The sequence below is a fragment of the Eublepharis macularius genome, chromosome 1, assembly GCF_028583425.1.
Source record: "Eublepharis macularius isolate TG4126 chromosome 1, MPM_Emac_v1.0, whole genome shotgun sequence".
Lineage (NCBI taxonomy): Eukaryota > Metazoa > Chordata > Lepidosauria > Squamata > Eublepharidae > Eublepharis > Eublepharis macularius.
In genome coordinates, this window is record NC_072790.1 from 48921361 (window position 1) to 48948561 (window position 27201).

The following is a 27201-nucleotide window of genomic DNA, read 5'->3' on the forward strand; positions in this document are numbered from 1 at the left end:
GACAAACAGACTTTCAAAACCACAAATATTAATATGCTACTTATGGCTTCTCAGTCAAAGCAGGGAAACTGAATTTTGGCGGGAAAATCGGCCTCACAGTGGGAGGAGTGAAGGGGGGTCCGTCATAGGCAGCATTAGGTTCGTTATTATGATAATTTTATTTATTATGTTTACTACTCTGGGATGCCTCTGGGATTTTCTTTCCCACCCTCCACCCTGCCTCCCCCAAATATCCTGAGCCATTGCTAACAGAAACTGAGTTTGTGTATGAATTTGTTGTGCATGATAGGGAAGGCCAGTCTCTCTGTGTGAGAAAGAATTCTGTTACATGAGAAGGCACATGATTGAAGAGCTAAAAGAGATGTGAAACCCAGAATATGATTCAGCATTGTGGCCTTTAGTTCAACCCTGATACTATGTTCAACCTCAAATAGCTTTGCCTTCCTCCTGGGCTAGAATACCAATCCAGAAACACTGGTATTTTAACCTAAGTGATGTTATTGTGTTTCAATCATTTCATGATCATAAGTGAAATGAACAAGGTATAAGCCTCTAGCTCCATCGATAATAGCCTGAATTTCAGTTTGAAATGTCTGCAAGCTTGGTCTTAATCAATCCTCCTTTGATTCCTGAACATAACTCTTGGTGATAATCAGCTCATGTTGTTCATTAGAATTGTGTGTATGTTGCTTAGTATTACAGAACAGTCAAAGAGAGGACAAATCCAGAACCGGTTCTTCACGTTTCCACTCTCTAGCTCACTCTGCTTAACCCATTAAGCAAGCATAAGGGTGAGTCTTTTATTGACGCTGACATCTTATTCTGTTCAGTCTCCTGTGTTTTGCCTTGGTACCTCAAGGCACTGTAGTTTTATTAAGTAACTTTAAAAAGCACCTGACTCATGCTCATTGCTAATTCTCATTTCTACATCGACAAGCAGAATTACACATCCCACTGATAAATAGCTTCAACATTCCATTATGTCAGCTTTATGTCACCCCCCAAGGCATTTTATAGCTGAGGGTATTCTAACAAGGGAAAGTGTTTTTTTCCCTCAAAAAAATCTGTCTAAACAGTATTAAAATTTTATTACCCTCTAAAAGGATCAACAGCTCTATGAATTTGGGGGAGGTCTCCTCATAAAGGAATCATTTACGCTACTTATAGTCTTTCAAATAAATAAGTTCCTTCACACAAACTCTGGTATCCTTATTTTTCATGCATTTCATTCTATCTTGCAGTAGTCCAGGTAAATTTTTTCAGCCTGAGATCTATATATTGATTTCCTCCTTCTTTTGAAGAAAAGAATCAATATGGTGGACACCAGCTCTGAGTTGGACACCAGATCTTCCTGCTTCTAGTATTAGCATCCTCTTTTAGTGCTTCCCCTTGTTTACATGGTGAGCCACCAGTGCTAAAGATCCACAAAATGGCTGATGTAGAGTGGAAACCTGATTGTGGCCCTCTCTCCCAGTATGTGGAATGGCTCAAGAAAAGTAAACTTGAGCAACCCTCTTAATCACATAGCTTCCTTAATACACTTTATACATTCAGGCATTTACTCAGTGGCATGTGAGCTGTTTCCCTGTGATTTGATATTACACCATTGAAGAGGGTGTGTGAATACACCAGACCACATAGACAGGGTCAGCTCGGTGGTATTCTTCCTTCACAATCACCACCTCACCATGATGGAGAGTACTTATCAGGTATAAAATAACCACACAGTTATGGATGGACCCAGATGGATGAAGGACTCAGGTATTACATACTGGCATAAGGTCATAAGTAATACTCCCAAGATACTGACAGTGGTGTTGGGAAGGGGGCCTAATTCTCTGTTGAATGTGGGACAACTATTGAGAACACTGCTTAAGGCAGTCTCCCAGATATGTGAGGTCCAAACAATTTGTAGATGGTGCCTCTGAAAGAGTAAAAGATGCCAGTTCCAACTCTGGAACAGCAATTTAATGTATACCTGACCATTTTCCCCTCTGTCTTCTCCAGCTGTTTCTTGGAAGCAGTGGCCTTTTTAGAATATGTAATTAGGTCCACTGAGAGGAGGGGAGGACAAAATTCTAGGGCCCCATGTCACCCTGAGGGCCCCATGGAGGTGGGCAAATCAAGTCATTTTTTAATCTTCTATCTTTTGGTCTGTGTGATGTGTGATGTGATAGATGAGGACACAGTGAATTTTTGTTGGTGAGGGACTGTCAGTTCTTGGCAGTTCTAAATGTACTGAGAATCCCCTCTCAACTTTGTATTTAAAAACATAGTGAGTGAATAAATGAATGAATGAATGTTATTGCCTAGATGGTAGGCAGAAGTCTTGGACTTGTTAAGTATTATTATGGTATAAAAGCAATATGTTTCATATTTTTGTTTCATAGACTGTTCTCTGTAGTTGCAGTCCTGCACAGTTAGAAGTTAGGTCAAAAATCACACATATTTGCAAAAAAACTTTAAATCATTGCTCAGCTCTTCTCCTGCTTCAGTTAATCCATATAATCTCCATTCACAAGAGACTATTTTTCCCATTTTAAAAATCACTACACCATTTCCAATTAATGTGGAAACAGGCATTCACTCAAATGCTGGCCCATCAAGCCCTGTGATTGGGAGAGTTTATGATGTTCTTTTCCAAGTGTGTTCCATTCACTGGAAAAAAGGAGGCTTTCTTCTCCCTTTCCCATCATTAATTAGTTCTGTAATCCATCATTAAACAATTAACCATTTCCTGATCGTGTTCCCTCTTTCTGATACTAATGTGCACTAATTTTTTACAGGGGCCTTTCAGTCCTGCAAGTCCACCTCTGCAACACTGAAAAGAAAGGAAAATAGTAGCATGCCATTCTCTCAGCACAGGCACTTTGCTTCTAGGAATCATGACCAGCTACTCATCCTTCAGGGCAATAGCAGCTCAATTGTCCCCCTCCCATCCATGGCCAGGCTGGAGCCAAAGGTGAATGGCTGAGGCTTCAAAGCCCACAACGTCCTGCCATTGGGCTAGAATGGAAGACCTTCTGGCTGACGATGAGCAGAGGTACAAAGGGAGGCCAAGCTGGCAGATGGACAAGCAGGAAAAAGGCACCAGTAGTTAGGGGCTGATGCTACTAAGTCTAGAGAGCCCAGTTTCTGATTAAAAGGGGGGGGGATGATAGGGGATCTGCCATCATCTATCCTTCCTCCTCCTCAGAGAATCCACCCACTCTTTCCCTATTCTTCATTAATGCCGGTGTTTCTGAGAAAGAATGGGAATAGGAATGTATCATTAGACGGTGAATGAAAGACTAAAAATATGCATCAAATAGACCACCCCATTTCCAGTTGTTCATACGAAATACCATCGTAAGTCAAACTTGCGGCACGGCCACCACTTGATTTAGAAACCAGGTATATTTTTAAGTTGTACTGCAGTCTTGGATCCCCCCACACTGTTGGATATTGTGCTATTACTGAGCCATTATAGCTATCCACTTCCTCATAGTGTTGATACAGGAAAATACAGGAGGTGAATGCATAGGGTAGCATAACAATAGTGCAACAGCAGGGACCAGCAAATCTGTCCTTTCATTTGCACACTAGGAATGAGAGAGAAGGCGCCAAAACACTTGAAGAACCCAACTATTTTCTAACACATTCAGATCTGGGTTCTTTTATCTTCTAGATACACATCACCAAGCTCTTGGAATCCTGGAACCGCCCATCATATTCAAACCCTTTTAATATTTGTTTTTAATTTACTTTTCTATCACTCTTTTCCCCCCAACCACACTTTAGGAAATAAGAGCCTTAAGCAGCATCACACCCTTCTAAGCCCATCGGCTTCAATGGAGATCGATTGGCAATGAAGTTTATTCACAGTAAAATAGTCCATAAAACACTGCAGCTCATGGAACTGACTTAGGCTGGGGCCAATACAAATATTCTCATAAAAATGCAATTCGTGTTAGAGTCACGCAGTGTAGGTCGGAACTAGTAAATTTTGTAGTAGCTGGGGTTTCAATTATGCCTGCTGTAAGAATTTGATGGAGGTCTGCAGAATCTGGTTGATCGAGGAGATTTTAGGACTTGGACACAAAGCCTAGGGAGATAAGTAAGCAAATTTGCCTAGCATCGGCTACTAGCATTGGCCAGTCTAGCTCTTCTGTTGGCTTCAATAGATTTAGAAGGATGTAACTCTGTTTATGATGGCACGGTTAAACTCTAATCCCAACCCCAACCCCATTTCTAGTTATCCTTTGCTCATAGGTGCATGCACGCGCGCGAAAAACTTAGCATCATCAAGATACAAACACTGGACTCAAAAATATTATTCCACATCACTCATTCCAACACTGATGTTCATGACCATGGCTCTTCTCGCTCCGATCTTTCATGCGTACCTATATATGCTGCCATGTCAAGCCTGCATACCCATCTGTACTGTCCAAAGTTATGTCCTTTTCAGATCAGAAGTGCCAAGAATCTTTTTTCACAAACCAAAAGAGTAGCCAGCAGTCTCCAGGAGTTCCTACAGGTAGGTACAGAGCCTCTTTAAATCATAGTGTAAATGTTTCTGAGAGGGATTTGAGTTTGGTTGGCTAATGGAATCCATACAATAATGTTCCTACAGTTCTTTTTTAAAAAATGGTACGCACAGAGAATTTTTATTCTCAGAGGTGTTGTGGACCAGTGTTTATGATTCTACAGAGGTGGTCCTTAACATCTTGATTTGAGTCCAGTGGCACCTTAGAGATCAACAAGATTTCCAGGGTATAAGCTTTCAAGAGTCAAAGCTCCCTTCTTCAGATAAAGCTTAAAGAAGGGAGCGTTGACTCTCGAAAGTTTATACCTTGAAAATCTTATTGATCTCTACGGTGCCATGGGACTCAAATCCTGCTGTTCTATTGCAGACCAACACGGCTACCTTCCTGAAACTTAACATCTTGCTTTCAGGCAAAAGGACAACAAAATATGATTTCAATCCAAATTTACAGTGTTCTGCTCTGATACATCCCAATTTACAGCACATATCCTTACCCCTTCCAGTATATAAACCTTTTCCTGAAGAACAACATCAAAGAGAAGGAAATACATACAGCTTCCCCCCTCCCCGGCAACTGCATCCAGCTGGTACAGTCAGCAATGTTAGTTAAGAACTGTTAACTCTTTCCACACACTTAAAATATTTTATGCAATCTTCAGCAAAAAAAAGAGATAACTAAGTAAACAATCTGCAAAAGAAAATCAAGCCTGGCAGAAGAGAACCGACTTTGTAAAGTTCTCCCTCTGCTTCTGAATGTTGTTTTGATCGGATGGCCTTACCCAGGACCAAGGTGACTCAGTGTCTTCCGACGGCATCTTGAGATGGGCACTTTCCTCCATTGCTGGAGAACTCTGCTGTGCTGTCAAAGGGTGCTAACCCCGGTCAAAGCTTCCATCAGGAACAAAAATGCTGTGTTAAAGTAATCGGTTGTTGACAACAAAGATCCAGAGAAAATAATTTCTCGGTGATCATGTTTGCTTGCTAATTTAGCCTGCTCAGGTTCTTGGAACCTCAGCCAGGACAAGAAACATGAGCTCAATAGGCCGGTGCACACACTTGCTTTGCAACGGACTCCTCAAGTATCCCAGTTAAGTCATAAGCCTCCCTGAAAGCAGAGGCGTTTACTAGTGGGGGGAAACAGCGACGCACAAGAGGTGTTCTGATTAGACAATTCAAATAGCAGCTCTTACGGAGGACGGGTTTCTTGTTGATCTATCAGAATCAAGCAGAGTTGTGCTTTTGCTTTTCTGTAGGCAAGCTGAATGGCTTGTTTCACAATGAACCTTTTTGCACACATATTGCATTAACAACAAACCCAGAGTTGCCATCAAGTATACACTGACAGGAGCTTCATCCAATCACAGCTTTGTGATTACTGTATCTGTATGGTGCCTATGTGTGCAAATTATTTCTTAAATTCTCATTGTACTCTGAGGATTGATCCCAGTCCTATTTACAAGTTACAGTGAATACACATACGATCTCAATACACACAATTGTTCTTTATATGAGCACTGAGTAATTCTCATGTTACATTCAATGCTGCATGTGTGGTTTAAGCCCCACATTTATCCAAGTAACGGTCCCTGAAGTGAACATGTGTTGACTGTTTCTCACAAACACATATACACAGGTTCACACAGGATGTACATGCATTCTGTGTAACATGTGAACAGGGCTGTTTTATTACATGAAGGAAAGTTCTCAGTAGGAGAGTACTGGTAGGAACCTCCATTTAGCAAGGTAAACTTGTTTTGTGGTCTCCAAGGCTTTCCTCCATCTAATATGTACTAAAAGAATGGTCAGATTTTTTTCAGACTTAAGGCCACATCTGGGTCTCCATCCACCTTTGTGGACTCCTAGTTGGACATCATTCCTTCCGGATTCCAGCATGCAGCAAGTCCTTGTTACTTCCAAGTCTCCAATATTTACATTCAAGCAAGGTAGAAGTGCTGGAGAGTTGCCAGAGTTTGCTACCTACAGCAACAGAGACCCAGATGTGACTGACTCTGCCAGATGTAGGTGAGAAATTTTATCAGAGGACGCACAGACCCCAAGGCCAATTCTACCAACAACAATCCTTCAAGAAACTAGCCAATAGTCCCCAACAGATTTAAATACTTAGTGGAGGGGAAATTGGGCCTAGTGGATGTGCATAGCCAATGCGCTTGCTCCGAAATCAAATCCCTTTCCCCTTTAGGTCCCATGCTGAAGGGAAGCAGGCAAGTGACTCACACCTCTTCAGTCTATTCCTAGCCATAGGCGACTGAAGGATTTCATGTGCATAGCTATGTTTTCATGCACATACTTCCCTCAGTGCAGAGCTGAATTTGTGCACAGGTTAAGTAAACGTCAGTTTAGGGCCTCAGATTATAGGGTTCTCTAAATTAAAAAAAGGATTACTACATTGCCATTTTCGGTAATGCTATGGGGCCTCTTAAACATATTTTAAGGCTTCAACATGTCTTAATTTGGCCGTGCTTCTGCTTCTACAGGGTTAGGGAAGTAGGATGATTCAAGCGCCAAACGTTTCTGCAAGGATGGGGATAGAAAACCTCTGTCCCACCTAGGGTTGCCAACTCCAGGATGGAAAATTTCAGCTAGAACCTGGGGAGGGCAGAGGGGACAGAGCACAGCAGGATGTGATGCCACAAAGTCCACCCTCCTAAGCTGCCTTTTCTCCAGGGGAATTGATCTCTGTTGTCTAGAGCAGTTGTAATTCCAGGAGAAATCTATCCTGGCTGTTTTGGACCCAATCCTGGCCATTCAGGGCCAAAATTGGGCCCAAAATGGTCAGGATCGGGCCGCTGCTGAGCGAGAAAGTGAACTACCACCCATCAGAGGCCCAATCCAGGCCATTTCGGCCCCAATCCAGGCTGAAATGGGCCCAAAATGTCTGAGAGTCAGGTGGGTGGTGCCGCCTGTCATGTGACCTCTTTGGGGAACTAATGGAACTGCATTCCTGCACGTTCCTCCTCGAAATGAGCCCTGCCTTTATGTATGTTTAACGTTTAAGAGTTGGATTGATTATTTTTAATGGTGCAGAGCCTCAGATGCTGAAATGCCCTTACTGTGAATCTCAGGGTAGGGTTGGGGGGGATTGTTTTTTTACAAATTCTAAAATTAAATCTGCTAATCTGTTACTAATTCCAGTAAGTCCCACAAAAACTCAATGGAATAAAATGCAGATCGTGGCACTAATCCTGACTGATACATTCGCTGTTCCCTGTGTCGAGGATGCTGTCTTTCTACCAAGTTATATAACTACACTTACTATTTATAGCAAGCTATTATAAGCTGATTCCCAGAGTCAGTTCTAAACAAATAATAATGAGCAATTCTCTGTCGGTATTCATTCAGAACTAAATAAAGTTCAGTATTTACTTATCCATAGCTGTACATTAAAGGTTCACAATTTGAATATAGTTAAAACATTAAAGAGAAGGAAACTTGGAATAAAAAATGAAATGTATTAGGCTGCATTTTTTTTTACCTATGAAACATGAGGTGAGACTCTCAAGCAATTTTTTTCTGACTTGGTGTTCCAAAAGGTATATTGGTCTAATTTTTACAACTACCCCATTGGAGATGCGGTCAGATATAGTGATTGTGGGGTGGGAGAGTGACAACATATTTTGGCTTGCTGAGACTTCATATTATTGCCTTTTATATTCAATTATTCATGCTGCTAACCCAAGACATTTTCAACCTCATCCTCTCTTACAAGGTGGTATAGTATGAGGTTTGTCCCTGTGTATTTCACTGTTGCCAAATTTCCAGCCTGGCTAAGGCAGGACTATGGATTCACTGTTTTATTTAATCGGGGGGGGGGGATTACTTTTCAAGTAACTCACACAACCATTTTTGAGGTAGATGAATCAGTAAATATAGATGAATGTAATGGGGTGAAAGTAGATTGGAAAATGCCAGATTTTGTTATCATATGCAACAGCTTGTCACAAGCAGAAAACTGGCGTTTAACAATGTTTATTATACTCTCTTTAAAAAATAATTATTTAACGCACAATGCAATCCAAAACACAGTGACACCCTTCTGAAGTCAATGGATTTAGAAGGGTGCAACTCTAGTTTATGATTGCTCTATTAGGCTCCATCCTAGCTACTGAAATTTTCAGACTGCAGATCATCTACTCTCAAAGTTCTCAGTGAATCAGAAAAAGTCAGTCTAATTACATTTCTACATCATTTTTTAAAAGTCTGCATCTTTATGCAGGGCAGCCAGTGAGTGTGAGGTTAAGGCGAGAAGCCAGTTTTGATTGTAATAGAAATAAGGGGCACAAACCACAAGGAAGTTCTCCAGCAAATAGCGCATTGAACTGAATGTACATTTACCATGAGTATACATATTTCTCTCATTCATTTCAGTGAGACTTGCACCAGAGACCTTCCCCATGAATTCTGTCTTTAGTTTTGACCCCGAAGTTCCAAAAAGGTAATTAATAAATCAGGAGCAATATACTAAAAATTTAGCGTTGTTGATATGCTGGTCTCCAGATTAACAAAACAAACAAACAAAACTCTATATAAAAACTACTTCTAAATTCCATATTTCTGGATTATACCACAGTTTTGAAACAGTTTGTATATTTACAACAGCAACCACAAAAAATTCAGTCCTATTAAAGAGTAACTCAGTATTTTTGCCAGTAGTACAAGAGTTACTTTCCAAAATTCATTAAATTACAAAAGGTACTAACAATGTAAGAGATTATAAACATAAAATTGGTCAAATAAAATATAATATTAATACAAATATTCCAAAATGACCTAAGTCATTTTTTGTCTAAATGACAGCCCTTCTTACAACTTTGTGTGAACAGTTCAGTTCTTTTTGGCAGACTATTTATTTTGTACAAAAGAAGCCAGCTTTCTATGCCATTCTGACATATCTGATCACTTCCCATCAAATATGTCGTCCAGTGAGAAAAAAGAGAGGCTTGTCTTCTTTGGCATTGGCTGTTTGGAACTCATCTCTCAATCGGAACTGCCACTCATCTTCTAGTTCCAGTCGGACGACGGTCTGACGTAGGGAGTTCCTGTCTTGGCAAATCACACATAGGGTGGCACCTGTGGGAAGCATTACTTTTGTTATTATCATCAATTTTCATATACTTGTTTCTGGACTTGGGCATCCAATGTACTTTACAGTCACAAAAAGTACAGACATAAAAAATCAGGCGGCAACGTCCCACCACCACAGCTCCTTGGTATGAGTGGAAGTCCTCACTAAATGAGTAATTTCTGCTGATTCTTGCTGTAACCCCTGCCCTATGCCACATTCCATGTGTTTCAGCCATAGGTTTCTGGTGGTGCAGGAGGGGGATGCAGCATTAAGGGGCAAAGATCCATTTTATGATACGTAGGATCTCTGGGACTAAGCCCTTAGTTATAAGCAAGAGGTTCTTTTTTAAAGCACCAATATGGCCAGCAAGACAGGATTAAAATATTCGTTCTCTGTTAAATAACCACTTAAGACGACAAATACCCTTCAAAGGGAAAATTCTATCCAAAGCACAAATGTTCAGCTACTGCTGCAATTTTTACAAGAATCTCAGAAAACACAAAGGGCTAGATGCTCCATCAAAAATTGGCCCGTGATCTGCAGTCTACCTTCTGCTCAAGTATGCCATAAGTTTTCCATAATATTTCTTTTCCAGACTGCAAAATAATTATGCTTATTAAATTTATTCCCTTTGTAGAATAAAAATTATAAATAATCTTTGGAACACTGTGGAGTTCTTGTTGACATCTAGACTGGGCAATCAGCCATTTTAGAGACAAATGTTGGGTAAATATGTCACTCTGTCCTAATGCTCTTTCTAGGAGACATCTGTCCCCTTACACTAAACAGCCCTCTGCTCTGAAGACTCCCTTTTCTCACAAGCACTTGTATAATTCTTAAACTACCATTGCAGTGAGATTGCCATATAGATACATGTTTTATGGTTTGAAAACTGTGAACTGCTTGGGCTATCTTCATTTAAAGTAGAGAACGTTAATACTTAAGGTGAAAAGTATAAATTGACTAAATAACCCATTTGTGCCAGTGATGGCCATCTTACCTTTCAGAAAATGGAACTTCTTCAAGAAGCTGGCAACCACAAAGGAATCACAGAGGTACAGCAAGAGTCCGCTGAATATCATACCAGAGCAGCTGACATTCAGAGAATGAGGTCGGGAGCTGACATAGCAAATGGCAATCTGATTGCAGGGAAAAGAATAGATATATCGATATATATATAGTTCAAAGCACAATTTATTTTAGCATAAACACCTACTATGCCAGATCATCTACTGTTTCCAATTTTGCTCGGCATAACAGGACATGTTTATAATAAAAGTATCGAACTGGAGAGTTTGTTATAGAGAGAAACAAATTTCCTTCTGCAAATCCAGCTGATGGCCCTTTCAGATGCGCCCTGTAATTAAGGCTGTGGTTCAGAGCAGCAACAGAAGATTCCTTTCAGCATCACAAAAGAATAAATCCTTCCCACTGCACTTACATCCTGGCACTTCCCTACTTTCTCCTGTGGCATTCACCACTTCCAAACATGCACTCTGCCAATTAAACTTCTGTGTTGGTAAACGACAATCCAGATTATCAATCAAGTTTCATGGAAAGGTGGCTCCCCTTCTTCGATTATATCACAAACTATGCATCCACAAAAATAATCATGCCAAAAAAAATTTTGAATTTCATATTTTATTAATAACAGTGATATGCACAACCCTTCACACTAAAAATGTTATGGTTGTATGTTAAACATTGAATGTTGAAATGGTTATTCAATGCTGAATGTTAAATTTGATTATTGGGTTTATTAAAATTAAAAAATAAAAAGTTAGAAAAATAATTTGTGTTGGCAAGGAGTAACACCCCATTTTTACTGCAGTTGTAAAGAGCAGGTGTGGTGCGGTATCTAGAGTGTTGGAATAGGGTCTGGGAGGGACACCTGGGTTCAAATCCACATTGCCACTGCAGTCCTAAATACCTGACAGAAGGAGCTTTGACTCTCGAAAGCTTATACTCTGGAAATCTTGCTGGTCTGTAAGGTGCTTCTGAACTTGAATCTTGCTCTACTACTGCAAGCCAACATGGCTACCCACCCGAAACTATCCTAAATAGAGTTACATTCTGTCAGTGGAATCAATGGACTTATACTCTAGACTTAGGATTGCAGTGTCAGTCATGAAGCTCACTGGGCCAGTTGCCCTCTTTCAGCCTAACCTACCTTCACAGGGTTCTTCTTGTAAATAATCAATAATTGTGAGGATAAAATGAGGAAAGGAGAACTATATATGCTGCTCAGAGGCAACACAGGTGAAATATGTGTTAGTGGGTTAGTTTAAGAATCATCCAACACATTTTGAGCCAGAGAAGCTCTTTCTTAAGGTAGTATAAATTTACCACAAAAATTCCCTACAAAAACACTCCATCTCCTAGCACAAAACATTTTGATCATTATTGTTCTTCGCTGCTGTAACATTTCTGAACCATATAATGCATCCAAACATCTTCTTGAAATCCATCTGTCTGTATTACAATTTTATCATTATTGGAAACGATTAAATATTAGGAACATTCTTAAAAACCATGGCTATGATCCTGCTCTGTGTACCTGCTTAGCTATATCTTGGTGAGATACTTGAAAGAGCAACAGTCGGAAGGGAAGACTAAATCCAGTCTTCTTGTTAGCTTGTCAAGAGGGCCAGGGAACTGTGTGCACAGCATCCATTTGCACACACAACTGATAGTTACATCTTTTGAAAAAATGAAATCCATGTAAACCCACCTAGCGGCCAAGTGTGTCACATGTTGAATTAGACATTCGTAAGTGGATCAAAATACATGTATTTCATCAGTCCAAAAGACCACAGCTAGATGAGAAACGATATGTATTTATTTTCTTTATGTATAGCCTGTTTCTCTAGCTGAGACTCAAATGAAATCATATAGCATAAGACACTCAATGAACAAAGTAACTAAGCTAAGCCATCCACAATGCATTATAGAATAAGAAGACATTGTGAACCATAAAGCGGCTAAGCAAGATATACTGGAATTACAAAGGCAGAGGACAATGAAATAAAAGCAAGACGATACTTAGGATAATGACAAGATGACCGTATTTGTTCATAACCCAGAGATTTCTTGTTCTTCCCAAGTTTTCTTACAGAGAATTTACAAACTGAGGGCCCACAAGGAATCATGGGGAGGGTGAATTTCCCCCCTACCCAATTCTTCCATTGTAGAATTCTCTAATATCTCGGCACCTTGAGCAAGGAGATTTCTCTCCCTGCCTCCACCCCTTTTCTTTAACTGACTATCAACATTCTATCCCTTCTGGAGCCTTTTCAGTCTTCATCAGGCCAAGTATTTAAAGCTTATTCTTATTTTTCCTTTGGCTAAATTTACAAAGTCGTATATGCATAGCTGGGGTGTCCCCTGAGTGGCAAGAGACTCCTACTTTATCCATGGGTGGCCTGGTTTTGCTAGTCACCTTATCAGATACAGTGAAAACTCACTAAGACAATAGATAGCAATATGCCATTCTCTGTGTAGTTATCCAATATTCTAATTGTTTTGTTGACCTGTTCTTTGACCTACCCACATTAGAATCAAATGTCCAAGCAAAAGAAGCCATTCATTTTCACACCCACACACACCAGGTAACTCAGCAACACCCTGGGATTAACTATATTCAGGGCTCATTTCAAGGGAGAACGCACAGGAACACAGTTCCAGCAGTTCCCCAAAGAGGTCACATGTCAGGTGGCCCTGCCCACCTGACTGCCGTTTTGGGCCCGTTTCAGCCTGGATTGGGGTCAAAATGGCCTGAATTGGGCCTCTGACAGGTGGTGGATCACTCTCCCACTCAGCAGCGGCCCGATCCTGACCATTTTGTGCCCCTTTTCAACCTTTTTGCCATTTTGGGCCCAATTTTGGCCCTGAATGGCCAGGATTGGGTCCAAAACAGCCAGAATAGGGGATGTCAGGGGTGTGGCATATGCAAATCAGTTATACCAATGACACACTTCTGGTGATGGCAAGAGGCGTGGCATATGCTAATGAGTTATGCTAATGAGTTCCTCCAGCTCTTTTTCTAGGAAATGACCCCTGACTATATTCAATGGATTAATGCAGACAGCACCCTAGCAAACATTCTCCACATGTACAGAAGCAACTGGCTAGCTGTATCAGGCATCGACTCTTAACAGTTCCTATAAAAGATGGAGTCCTCTGTTTCAGTGCAGCAGCACCACAGGTACTCCCAATCACATTACTCATCTTCCTCAGCTACTACTGTCTTATTCAGGCTACAGAAAGGAGGGACAAGAACATGGACAGCTTAGCTCAGGTATCTGGTACAGCCAGCCAGAGGTCACTTTTAAGCCCCAGGGAGTGATTACCTGTGGTCCTAAATTAAGGTAACAGTCCACAGAGAGCACTGGGTGGTTATAATTCTTCAGCGAAAGAGGGAAGAAGCGATGGCTGTGATACTGGAGGTATTTTTCAAGTAGTAACTGAGCTGGAGCAGCCAAGAAGGTGTGCTTGCTGTCAGGAGCGCAGATGTACTGAGCTGGGGCGATAGACACTGGATTATCTGACACCTGAAAGGAAAACATTACCACAGGATAGAGATGAATGTTATTCATCCAAGCCCTAAGTACCTGTCTAGTTCACATAGAGCGGAACTACAAGTGACAAAAGGCACAGATTGGACACTTGTCAGCTTCCCTCAAGTTTTGATGGGAAATGTAGGCATCCTAGTCTTGCAGCTTGGCTCTCTGACTGCTGTCCAATGGACTTTTCAACTGTCACTTGTCCAACATTCCACCAAGCTGCCTACATTTCCCATCAAAACTTGAGGGAAGCTGACAAGTGTCCAATCTGTGCCTTTTGTCACTGGTAGTTCCACTCATAGTCACAATACAAATGGAATTCCAAGTCAGTTCAAAAGGCTTAAACAGCATGATGCAGTACTTATATGAACACAGAAGTATTCCTGAAAGTGAAATAAAGTGAGGAATCCTAATATAAAGAAGAAAAGGACCAAAAAAGACTCAGATCTAGTCTGACCTGTGGCCCTCATCATTATTTTAAAGCTGAACTGGGGCCATTTAAAAATTCCATGAGGGCCTGATAACCCACAGCATGGTGGTATTCCCTCTGTGTCTTTTCAAGTGCCAAAACAGCCAAGAGCCCTTATTCCCAACGTACAGTAGTTCCTCACAACAGTTTTAAATGAACTCAGTTTACCTGTAAAATGGTAACAACATCAGACCCATAGACTGATTATCTGTGGACACCTTAATGTCCCTCATGGGGAAATCCCACTGGTTTGATCTTCATGGGGGACAGGAAATCCCACTTACCCCTCCATTCCCCTTCCCAGTGATTTTCACACTTCTTCCATCCTTGCTCCAACTTGTCAGCTTCCCAATTGTTCCAGCTTCTGTGCCTTCCCTCCACCCCTTGTTGATCCCCATTTTCCCTCTCCTCCGGTTTGTCCTGCTTCCTTTTCTTACCCTGCCCCCAGCCACATTCTTTCCCATCCCCTCTTGGCATTCAGGGTTGCCTAGCAACCATTAAATGGCTGTCACTCCCTTGTGAGATAAGAACACAAGATCTGGTCTGCCATTTGAGTACCATTAGATAACTGCATACTACATCACCAAACCCCCTGCCTCAGACAAAGTGTAAATGTTGTAATGTAGAATTTGCTAATGGACTTACAGCCATTTTTCACTACACCAAGGAAAACAACAGTTACCCAATACCCTGAAAAGCAAACTAAACCCTTCAGTACGTTGTATCCAAGACAGGGGAGCTGAGCACTGTTCGATGGGGCTCACAAGATCTCATTCAGCATGTGCGTGGATTACCCTTTTTTTTAGTTTTTGGACTTTTTGGCAAATCTGGCGGTTCCCTTGAGTTTCCAGAAACCTCATCCCTCCACCCCCTGGTGGCCCCACTGCATAAAGTTTGATCTGAATGGAGAGGCAATCAAGGGAATTAAATATATATAGTCGTGCAAACATCACTGTTTTACTTGAGATCGTATCAATTCAATCAGGAGGCGTTTACATCTTTCAATTCCTGCAGGTGGTGGTAGAGACTTACTGGGAAAAAGCTGGCACTGGCAAATCTTTCATTTAAAGCCTCTAGAAAGGCAACTGACAAGTAGCACATCAGTAATTTGTATATGACTGTCATCAAAACTGTGAGTTCTGAAGGCAGAGCTACACCTGTTGCTTGATACACGACTTTACCGCTGAAAATGGCAGTCCTGTGTTGAGATTTCCCTCTCACCATGTAACATTTAGTCAGACATAACATATCTCCATTTTGTTTACCCACTCCTGATCATTGGGTGCTGCTAGTGGGGGTGGGAAAAGCAACATAGGTAAACTTGAATAAATAAATGCTAGATGAAAAAGAACTTGACAGAGGGTTACCATTTTTATTGACAACCCCATGTCAGCCTAACACCAAACAAGGCAACCAAGTGCCTCTTAAATAAGAGATCAGATGGTCCAAATAGCCTATTTCTAAATATAGGACATGTTAGATAACATCACAGGTCAACCACAAAAAACTCAAAAATGCAAAGTGCTTTGCCAACAGTAGCAATCAAATATATTTCTCAAGTCTCACCTTAGACTTAATATGGAAGGACCTTTGTCCACCCACTGCAATTTGTTTCTTCATGACACTGAATTGATTGAACTGACAGATTAGTAGGCCTGCACTGTGGGCACGCAGATTGAAGTCTACATCATCACACGTAAATCTATTGGAAGATACAAGGAAGATACAAAGAATTTAAGAAAAAATATGCATCTTTTGGACGAGCTCGATAAACCTGTTTTTGTTGCTGCCTGGTACTGCAAAAACAAGGTCGTTGTCAATCTCCTTGCATGACATTATATACGGCCTCTGGGCTGCGTTTTATCAGGTGGGTCACAAATAAGGGGCCCTGAAATAGCCTAAACTATGACATCTTGGAAAGAGCAATTGCATGGAAAGAGCTATTTCTTCTTCCTGAAAGAAAATCAGGAGAAAGCATTTTGATTTCAGAAAGTATCAAAAGGAACTAAGGACCTGGGGTGTGCAATTCAGTATACCTGGGGCAAAAATATTTGGTGGGGGGGTATATTCAGGAATACTGAATCATTTGGGGATTCTCAGGTATCCTGTGTTTGGGAATCACAGCACGGACCATTTTAAGGACTGCCAGCATGTTTTCCCGCCCTTTGCAGGTTTCCCAGGCAATGTGGGGTGGGGGGAGTGAGGCAGCTTTCACTGGCAAATGGTATTGGAGCTCTAAGTGTCTAGCCAATCACAGTAATTCTGTCATGGGGTAGCATTGTACAAATTCTTTCTGAGCATTGCCAAAGAGTATAAAAGCAGCTTTGGGCTGCTGCAGAACTCCATTACAGTTTGAGTTTGCTGAACTGGGCCTCTGCTGATGTTCTGGTTGTTTCTGACTGGGAGGATTGCTATCTGCTGCCTGCTCTTCTGTCTGCCGGCCCACCTGCCTGCCTGAAGACCTGGAGGAGATTCTTCTAGCCTGAAGTCCTAGTTTGATAGTCTACTTCATTTAAGAATTTTGAAGTTTTAAAGTTTTCCTGATTTGAGGAGATTAGCCTGGTTGTGGGATGTGTTGTGAGAGGGGAGGCAGTAGTAGCCATGTTGTCTTTCTGATTCCTTTTAAAACTTTATTTTCTTTGGTCTTTTGTTTGGGGGCTATACTAATTTTGAGTTAAGGGCAGCTTCTTGTGTTGGCTTTTTTGTGAGAGTTCTGTTTGGTTCTGTAATTCTATTGCCCGGGGGAAACTTTTTATTTTATTGTTCTGCTTCTTCTTTAACCTTTTCTTTGGGTTTGGTGCTGTTGTACTGCTCTGCTGGGGGCTTTTGTCATTGTTGTTGTATTTATTTTTGAAAGGGTATTGTTTGATGAGGGGGTTCCAGGTCGCTGTTATTCTAGGTTATTTGTTGCTTGTTTGTTGGAGTTTGTTGGCATTTGGTGTGTATCAGGTTGTGGTTGTGTTGCAGTTTAATTGTTAAGGGTGCTCTTGTTGGTTGGTTCTATTGTTCTGAGGTAAATGTCTTGCTAGGCTTTAATAAGGTCTAGGCATTTCAAAGTAACCACAAAATAATTTTCAGCTTAGGAAATAGAGTGCCCCCCAAAATAGGCTTGTTAAATTAAGTGTCCAGGTGGTGCTGTATGTAATATATATATATATATTAGGCTGACCTAATATTTTTAGGTGTTGTATGTAAAAAAATATATATTAGGCTTCCTGGAAGCCAAGTCACGTGGTTTAGAAAAAGCAGTGGGGGTTTTGGGCTAACCTTTAAGTCTCCTGGTTTCCAGAGAGGGAGCTGCTTGATTTTTTTTTTTAAAAAATCAGCTTCTCTATTAGTGTAGTTAGGATTAATAATATTATCTAAATAAGGCTTTGGAAAAGAGTTATATTTTTATCTCCAGGTTAGAGCCACAAACCAATTAGCCAACTTTTAGGCTAGAAAGCCAGAACGAAGCAGTGTAAAAACCCCTTTTGAATCAAGGCTAGGTGTTTGTTTTCTGATACAAAAACATTTTGTAGGGGGCTGGGGCAAAATTGCAGGTTAGAGTGGTATTAGTGAGTGTAGCTCAGCTCAGCTCCATTACTCTGTGAAAGTAGTACTCGTCAGATGTGGGGTAGAATGAGCAATAGGAGAGGAGTCCAGTAGGGCCCTGGGGGAAAGGCAAGGTAGAAAGTAGCAGGCCTGATGGGAGGGTGAGGGGTACAACTTTCCCCCCACCCGTGCAAAGGCTCGCCCACAGTCACCTTCCACCACCCCAATCTCTGGCCAGAGTGTTCCAATGAAGAGGCCTTGCTTGAAGGTCTCCTTCATTGAGGCTGTTGCTGGATCATCACCTGCAGAGGTGCCTGCAGATCTTGGGACTGGGCACAGGTCAGCTGCTGAGGCTGTCCCTCCTCCAACTGTTGTGACTCAGCAACAGGAACAGAAGCATCCTGAGATGTCTTTTGGGGTGAGCTTGGGTGCAAATTTTGTCTTCTCTTATTCCTCCATTGCGCAGCCGTCTCAATGCTTTGATCTCAGGGACAATTTAAACATGCATTTTTGTGCATGACAATTAGAACAATATCCTCATCTCACTTAATCTTCTTGTATGTTCTCTCTTTTAAATACACCAGTTTTCCTGTAACTTCTCACTTTCCCTTAGTTTGTCACTACTGCCAGAGGGAAAAAGTAGATCACCATAATGTTTGAACAATATATAGTATTGGGAGAGATGTGAGAGAGATGCCTTAATAAGGGACACAGACTGTAGACTATTCTACTGGTTACCGTCTGTTGATGTAGATATGATCATACTGGGACTGCAGCTCAATGTTGCATGTATATCCAGAGACAATCCATGAGGTTGCTGCTGCCACAGGATGTGTGAAGCAACCCTTGATCATTTGTCCTGGTTGGCTCACCTGTTCTGGTTATATTGCACATTTTGCGTCAGGTCCACATTCAGCATGATGAAGTCATGGATGTGGCAACAAGAGAACGGCTCCTTGATCTCGCCACTCTTGGTTTTACTTGACCACTTCCTCATCCCAATCAAGGCATAGTGCGTGACGTTAGGAGTTGATTCAATATGCTGGAGAATTTGCTTCAGGGAAATATTCCTTTCAGTCCATGTATATTCACTGGAAGAGATTGGGGAACAACATACAAATCAGATGGTTTAAAAGACTAATCACTATGCCAACCACAAAGAAATTAGTCTTTACCTTTTTCTTTCTCCTGAGCAATCAATTTCTACAGCATTCCACATGACACAAGAGTCATCCGAAATGACAATGAAAGGCCAAATATCTTGTGGCTTAATCCCTAGTTCCTCTTGCCGATTACGCTCAAGCTCCAGGTTATGGTAAGACAGCTCTTTTATTAGGAAATGTGCAGCACCTACATTCAAAACAAAGAAGCAAATTATATACTGTACTGGGATAAATGAAAGCCTCATTTTACATAGAAATTCTTTGCTGGATAACTATCTCCCCAGAGTCCATTCTAGGGCTTCCAACTGATTAAAGAGTTTTAGTCATTTAACCATCTACTTGTTAACTAATTAACCAACCTATTACACTGAAATCAAATTTAATTAATCAGCTAAATTTAAATACAATTGGATATGAACAAACCTCAAGAAATCTTTTTGATATAAGTGTGAAATATATTATGATTTAACTAACAAAAAGTTTCCATTCATTGTCTAAAAATACCAATTTAATATTTACTTTTTCATTCCCTTTAGAAGTAAAAAAAAATTCAAGCCACAACAATTTAATTTCCCTTCAAAGATTAAAATAATTTAATGGGAGTAAAACCAAGGCTGAGTGGCAGAGCACATGTTTTGCATGTAGAAGGTCCTTTGTTCAGTCTCTGGCATCTCCTATTAAAGAATCTCAGGGGGGTCAGATTGGGAGAGACCCTTTTCTGCCTGAGACCTGGAGACCCACTGCCAGCCAGATCAGCCAACAATGATTTAGATGAACTTAACTTACTGTAAGACAGTATAAGGCAGATTTATAACTAGATCTCTAGTTAGTTAATGTATCTATTAAATTAATTAACTGTGCAATCCTGAGCAGAGTTACACTGTTCTAAATCCACTGACTTCAACGGAAGTCAAAGGGTGTCCATCAATCCTTTATTCACCCAGATGAGTTTTTCAGCATATAGTACCTACCCACTCCAGCGCTGTTGAAAATACTTGGCAGGACAAGCATGATGTGGTTGGGCCAGTATTTTTTATATATTGCCATTTCATATTCTTTGACAACTAAGACATGCAAATGGCTGGCCCCATCCATGGCATGGTAAAGGTTAAAAAGTCCGTGCTCATGACGTCCGGTTGTGGGAGTAAACGTAGGGCTCTTTATATAATCCTGGCTCTGTAAAAGTAGGGATCTCTGTGTTATTGTACTCATTCAACATTAACAAAGAAAAGATGTGTGGTGGAACATTGACAACTAAGCAGATAAAAGTTGCAAGTAATCACACTGGTACACGGACAGATTTGAACAAAAGTCCTGTAATATCCTGTATTTTGACCAATCAAAACAATATGCAAGCTTTTTGAGTTCTTTAAAACTTTGTTGGGCTGGAACAAAAAAAAAAGAGGATGGAGGAAGAGAGAAAATAAGCTGTTTTGAGGGATGGTGTCAAAGCCCAAAGTTTGCAGCTATCGTCCTAAAATGGAAAACATGATATGCTGCAGATTAAATTGGATGAGTTAAGAATCAATTCTTGATGCAAAATCGGTTTGTCAAGTTGACCCAAGTTGTCAAGACAAAGGAGCTGAAGGAAAAACTGCATTCTCCCTTTGTGAATACTGGCCCATCAACTTGGCACTCAAATCTGGTCCTCGTTGTGGAGAAAAATGGAGTATAAATATCTAAATAAATAAATTAGGGCACGAGAGAGCAAGTGGGACAGGAAAGTGAGCAAGTTATTAGACTATACAATGATCAGAAATAAGAGATCCCAGGACCAAATCCAGTTTTCTGCCTAGTCCCAATCCCCCACCCGCCCACCCCAGTGGCCATTCCAGAAGCAAATGTATGAAAGAAACTTTGGAGGGTGGGGAATAGCAGGCCTGGTCCACCACCTACACTCTTTACTCAAAACAAATGGCTACCCAGGAGGCAGTACTAGTGACACACATTTAAGATGGGTAAACAAAAGATCCCCTTCTGGGGATGGTGGTATTCAGGTCTCCGAGAGGAGTTACTTGCATTTTCATATGAAAATGGGGGAGTAGGTTTAGATGCAAAATATGTCCATCTGAAGAAAAAAGAAGGAGACTTCTTTCTGCATTGACCTAGAATGTGGTCCAAAGAGCTAGATGGACTGGAACCCTGTTTTCCAGCTAACCAACAGGCACATAGGCTGATTCCGCACACGTTGGATAATGCACTTTCAATGCACTTTCTCAGTCGTTTGAGGTGGATTTTTTATTCCGCACACAAAAAAACCCATTCCAAATGATCTATAAAGAGGATTGGAAGTGCATTATCTAACGTGTGCGGAATCACTCATAGTTTTCTGTATATCTCTGCTGATAATGAAACAATCTGTCTTTATTACCATCTGGAGCAGAACCAAAACATTGAAGGCAATGAGTGGTCTGTAAAACAAAGATCCCGACTGGAGCGGATACATGCTCCTGTTAGTATTTATTTACCTTATCTGTGACAAGCGGCAACCTCATGCTTTCCAGCTGTCTTCCTGGATGGCTGAAGACAAAATGGTGCTCCTTGGACTTAGGGATGATGAAGTGAAGCTGAATCTCTTCTCCAAGCATTGAATAGGAAAATGCGAAGGCATGCAAGGTGGATTCATAAAGCTATGGGAGAAGAGTTTTTAAAAAGGTAATTCTTCTTGCACTACAGCCTGTCTTTTCTATTTAAAAACTTACCATGGCATACTCTGCTTTCTCTTCAGATAAAAAAATTATACCATATTTTATCACCCCTGACCAATACATCTCCTTATAGTTATTAAAATAGACATATTTTTACCCCCAACTTTTCTGACTTCTTCAGGGTCACCAAGGTAGCTAACAAAATAAAAATATACATAATAAAAACAACATCTTAAAAACCATTAAAACCAACAAAACAAACACATATCGGAAAAAGAATTAAAACCAAAATTAATATACACATATAAAAATAAAAATTTAAATATAAGGCAGGAGGCAGGGATCCCTGTGGGTACACTAAGAAATACTAAAAAAATCTTCACTGGTTGACGCAAAACAGAAATTTTTTTAGGACCATACACAATGCAGACCTTACATGGGTAATGTCTGCCTCTGTTGCAGATACCTATGAGTAGTCAGGGCCTCTGATACAGTACTACAGAATCTAAACACAAGATGGATTAGGGCTGTTTTCAATTGTGCATATACTCCAATATTTACATCCAAGTTAGAAATTAGGAGTGATGTAGGAATGTACAGACCACGGCACAAGCCAGGTAATGGAATGGGAATCAGTACACTTTACAGAGACTGAAGTTCTAAGGCTGAGAAATAAAACAGATCTTTTTTCTCTCTTGATTCATGATGGGAGGGGTATATTGCAAATTTGCACCAGGCCCAGAAAAATGATACCCTAGCATAGAGCATTGGATTAGCACCAAGGAGACCTGGATTCCAAGGTTGTCAACTGCCTGGGGAAAATATCCTGTTCCTTTAATAAAGGCTTAATGGGATGCTATTTAACAGGTAATGCCATTTACCTCCATGCCATGAAAAACTTCAGCTGGCCATTTCCATACATCCAGCCATTATTAAAGGAACAGGACACCTTTCTCCAGGCTTGTTGGAACCTCTACTGGATTCTAATCCCTATTTAATCAGGAAGCTCGCTGCATGATAGAGACAAATATTAATTGTTATGCTTTGGGCTGCAATCCATCATTCATATACGTTGCTTCAAAGTAAGCCAAGGTAATGTGCCAAGGAACAGCACAAACATGTTTGAAATTGCAACATATACTGCCCCTCTTCTTACAGGGATCAACCTGCCTATTGAGATCATCACCTTGTCCTCATTTCCTCAGTACAGGAAGTGAAGTCATCTGTAGCAACGAGCAGAGCGTTTCTAGTAGTGGCCCTGTGATTTGGAACAACTTCCCTCAAAGGGTGTAACTATGTCCTTCCTCCGTGTGTGGACATTAGGCAGAAAACTAAAGGGATGTGTGAAAGATAAGATTTCATGCACTAGAGTGCACTGAGTATTTCCGAGAGTCCTCCCAAATGTTATTATGTTGTGAGGCAATTGGTAATAATTTTTTTACTGCTTATTATGGGTCTGTTTACTATTTGGAGCTGGATTTCATCATTATTTCATTTGGTGGGATTTTTGGCTATACGGTTCTGGGAGAGACAGGATAAAACATATTTAAAACAAGTAAACAAAAAATTTAAAAAACCTTGGCAGTTATTTAATTAACAAAAATTAATTAATCAAAAAATTAAAGAACTCAGCAGTTTTTTCCATATTGCTCTGTGGAATGCTGCATCAAGCTCTTTTCCACATAGCTTACCCTTATGTTTTGTGCCACTGGTTCAGCTTGCCATGAGCTACATGTTTTCAGTTGTACTTAGGACATTTACAGAGCAATCCTATGAAGAGTTACACTGGTCTAAGCCCATTGAAATCAATGGGCTTAGACTGGAGTAACTCTGCTTAGGATTGCACCATTAGTTTTATCAACCTTACCTGGTACCTGGGGTTGAAGCCCATGTACTGGTGACATTGTTCACAGTGATGGTAAGTGTTGTAAGCTGCATATTTGGATAATCTCATCCGAGTTGTCTGACGGCGCATATACAAATCCTCTTGTTTTCTGCTGGCTGATCTGTCTGTACAAAAGGGTTTGGATTGTTCAGCATACGTGAACTGCAAATTTTCAATCCAGATGGGCTCAAAATTATTTTTAGCATGTGTGAACTGCAAAATTTCAATCCAGATTGGCCCAAAACAATTTTCCCCAAGAAAAAGGGGTGATCTAAGTTGTTTTTTAATTGTTAAAAATATTGCTATCTTTAATAAAGCCAAAAAAATCAGAATTGAAATGATTTTTATCCTTGTCATTCTTTTTGACATAGTTTGATAAACTATGCTAGCATGTGAGGGTTTTTTTTAATGAACATGCATTTTTCTTGTTTTCTTTGCAAGCTCCAAAACACTGTAATGCTTACTATTGTTGATGCATTTTTCCCTAGAGAACATACGTTCTCTTGCTCCCTCTAGCGTTTCCCACAAAACAGAAAGAGTTTGCTTTTACACAGATTACAAAACTGATCATTTTCACCCAGTGGCCAAATTGTGGATTAACAGCTACATGCTATTCACATACAGCTGAAAGATATTTTTTGGCTTGTTCAGATTATTCCCTTTCTCCTGCTTTAGTCCCAGGCATATGCTAAGAATATGAGAGAACAGGACAAAAAAATGATGGGACAAAAATAGGACAAAAGAACTATGTGACTCCAAGTGTGTAACCCCACAAAAATTAGAAACCAGACTGGGTAAAGGAAGGAATATGATGTGGCTTCACTAGAGATGGGATAGGATAGAGAGATTCGGGAAGAGTTGATAGATGAAGCATATAAGGGATAGTGCTGGGGAAGAACCAAAAGGCAGCAGTAGCAGATAATTGCGGTTGCTCAGTAAGAGTATCATCTGGATTAATATGCTTCTTAAGGCTGGCTTGGAGCATTTCTATGAATGAAAAGACTTCTATGGAGGTCCTGTACTTGGGCCATGGGCTGCTGGATTTGAGAATCCGTCTCCCAGCCTTTGATGGGACACCACTTGTGCCCGTTCCATCGGTCAGGAGTCTTGGAGTGACGCTGGACTCTTCCCTATCAATGGAGGGCCAGGTCACAACAGCTGCCCAGTCTGCATTCTTTTATCTTTGGCAGGCTAGGCAGCTTGCGCCCTGTCTAGCGACCCATGATGACCTAGCTACAGTGATCCATGCAATGATCACCTCCAGACTGGATTACTCTAATTCGCTCTACGCAGGGCTTCCCTTGAGTCTGACCCGGAAATTGCAGTGGGTCCAGAATGCTACTGCACATGTCCTGATGTACACATCACTGCAGAATGCTACTGCACATATCCTGATATACACATTACTCCAGTCCTACAGCAGCTGCACTGGCTCCCTGTGGAGTTCTGGATCAGACTGGGACCAGCATACCTGAGGGACCATCTCTCCCCATATATACCCCGGAGAACACTTTGATCAGCAGAAAAACACCTACTGGTGGTCCCTGGCCCCAGGGAGGCTCGGCTGGCCTCAACCAGGGCCAGGGATTTTTCAGTCCTGGCCCCAACCTGGTGGAACTCTGTCAGAGGACACTCATCCAGCCAAGATCTTATATCTTTCTGGCAGGCCTATATGATAGAGATGCTCTGCCAGGCGTATGGTTGAGGCCAACCTAAGGTTTCCTTGAAAATGCCTCCCAACTAGTCTCCTGCTTTGGGGGGGGGGCTATAATTCCCATCCAGCCAAGATCTTATATCTTTCTGGCAGGCCTGTATGATAGAGATGCTCTGCCAGGCATATGGTTGAGGCCAACCTAAGGTTTCCTTGAAAATGCCTCCCAACTAGTCTCCTGCTTGGGGGGGGGCTATATTTCCCTGCCCCTCATGCTAAGTCGCAGTTGATATCATCAGTTGTACCCCCTCTCCCCCGCCCCCTTGGTTATGTGTGCTCAGAAGAGTGGATGAGGCTGCCATCTTGAGCTTGATTCTTCATACTATTGTTTGATTTTAATGTATTTATATGTTTTATCTATGTATAACTACACTGCTGTAACCTGCCCTGAGCCCACTTGTGGGGAGGGCGGGCTATAAATCAAATAAATAAATATAATCATAAATACCCAGAGAGAAAACTTTCTCACCTCCCTCCTCCTGCTGCATCCCAAAAATGTCCCCTGAAATGCTGTTCTTGGGGTTTCCTTGAGGAATAATTGCAGAGGGCATTTTATGCTGCAGCACAAAATGGAGGGGAGCAATGAAGCCATTCATGGAAATATGCCACTGGATCCCAGCTGCTGTGAAGACTCGGTTGCATTTCAATTGCTGATATATCAAACTTATTGTTACCATCCCACTGAACATTCCAGCTGTATTTCATTATCACATAAAAGCAAATATGTTCACTCTGTTTTATTTTTATTTTTTTAAACTAATCAAACAAGTATCCTGACCTTCATTCTTCATAAGAATTCTTGAACAAATAAGACTTGCATCTTCATATTTTGGATCATGGATAGTATAGTCAAAGGGCATTTTTTTCATTGTTTCCAGATCAGGCCATTTATCCCCTGGTTGGTGGTAATATTGACCAGACTCTTCTTTGAGCTCTGACACATCAGAAACAAAAAGGAAGTATAAGAAATTTACTGTAATTAAATAAAGCATTTCACACAAGAAGTTGTTGCTATTGATTGGACACCACCTGAGCAGTAAACAGGAAATAACCTCTTACTATGCATACTATCATATTTTCTTCAGCATAAATGAAGGTATAATTCATTAATCAAAGTGGATGGAATGAAGGAAATCCTTGTAAGATTGCCTGAGGTCAGTAACAAGCCAGTTCAATAAGACGAAAATCCAGATAAGATGGTAGACAATATTTATATTTATTTATATTTCAATTTATAAACCTAAAACTCTATCTAAAACTCAGACCCGAAGCAGACGTGACGAGTTACCTCAATTCAACCTGGGTTTCCTTGCCTCAAGGTTTGATGGGAAGTGTAGGCATCCTTGCAGGTGCATCGCTGCATTTCTCCTTCCCCTGCTTGTGTGGCCCGGAGCTACATAGCCACACATGCTCTGCTTCCCCGCCCCCCCCTCACACTGAACGTCACTTCATCTCCCCCCCTCCCTTGTCTGGCCCAGTCCCCGCAGTTCTGGGCTGCGCGGCTTCTGGTGGGGCCCGGGCGAGTGAGGGGGAGATGCAGCATGCTCTGGGAGCCTTTCCTCCTGCTCTCCCGGTGCAGCCGAGTGTCTCTCTGTGAGGGCTGGGCCAGGCAAGGGGG

At 41.1% G+C, this 27201-nt stretch overlaps 2 protein-coding genes across 4 annotated transcripts in view; both read right to left on the minus strand.

The window, feature by feature from the left end:
- The window catches only part of LPIN1 (lipin 1), a 160425-nt gene extending 155011 nt beyond the window's left edge, over positions 1-5414 (minus strand). For all 3 annotated transcript variants that reach the window (XM_054981351.1, XM_054981346.1, XM_054981338.1), the window contains exon 1: positions 5308-5414. In XM_054981351.1, the coding sequence (XP_054837326.1) occupies positions 5308-5367 (60 nt within the window). In that variant the 5' untranslated portion in view covers positions 5368-5414. The remainder of the gene's footprint in view (positions 1-5307) is intronic.
- A 2535-nt stretch (positions 5415-7949) lies between these two features.
- The window catches only part of GREB1 (growth regulating estrogen receptor binding 1), a 106538-nt gene continuing 87286 nt past the window's right edge, over positions 7950-27201 (minus strand). The window contains exons 24-33 of the mRNA XM_054980064.1: positions 26362-26517; positions 23855-23997; positions 21808-21969; positions 20311-20515; positions 19352-19526; positions 19049-19267; positions 16209-16344; positions 13961-14161; positions 10612-10750; positions 7950-9616 (exon numbers count right to left, since the gene is read on the minus strand). Coding sequence (XP_054836039.1) covers positions 9453-9616; positions 10612-10750; positions 13961-14161; positions 16209-16344; positions 19049-19267; positions 19352-19526; positions 20311-20515; positions 21808-21969; positions 23855-23997; positions 26362-26517 — 1700 coding nt within the window. The 3' untranslated portion in view covers positions 7950-9452. The remainder of the gene's footprint in view (positions 9617-10611; positions 10751-13960; positions 14162-16208; positions 16345-19048; positions 19268-19351; positions 19527-20310; positions 20516-21807; positions 21970-23854; positions 23998-26361; positions 26518-27201) is intronic.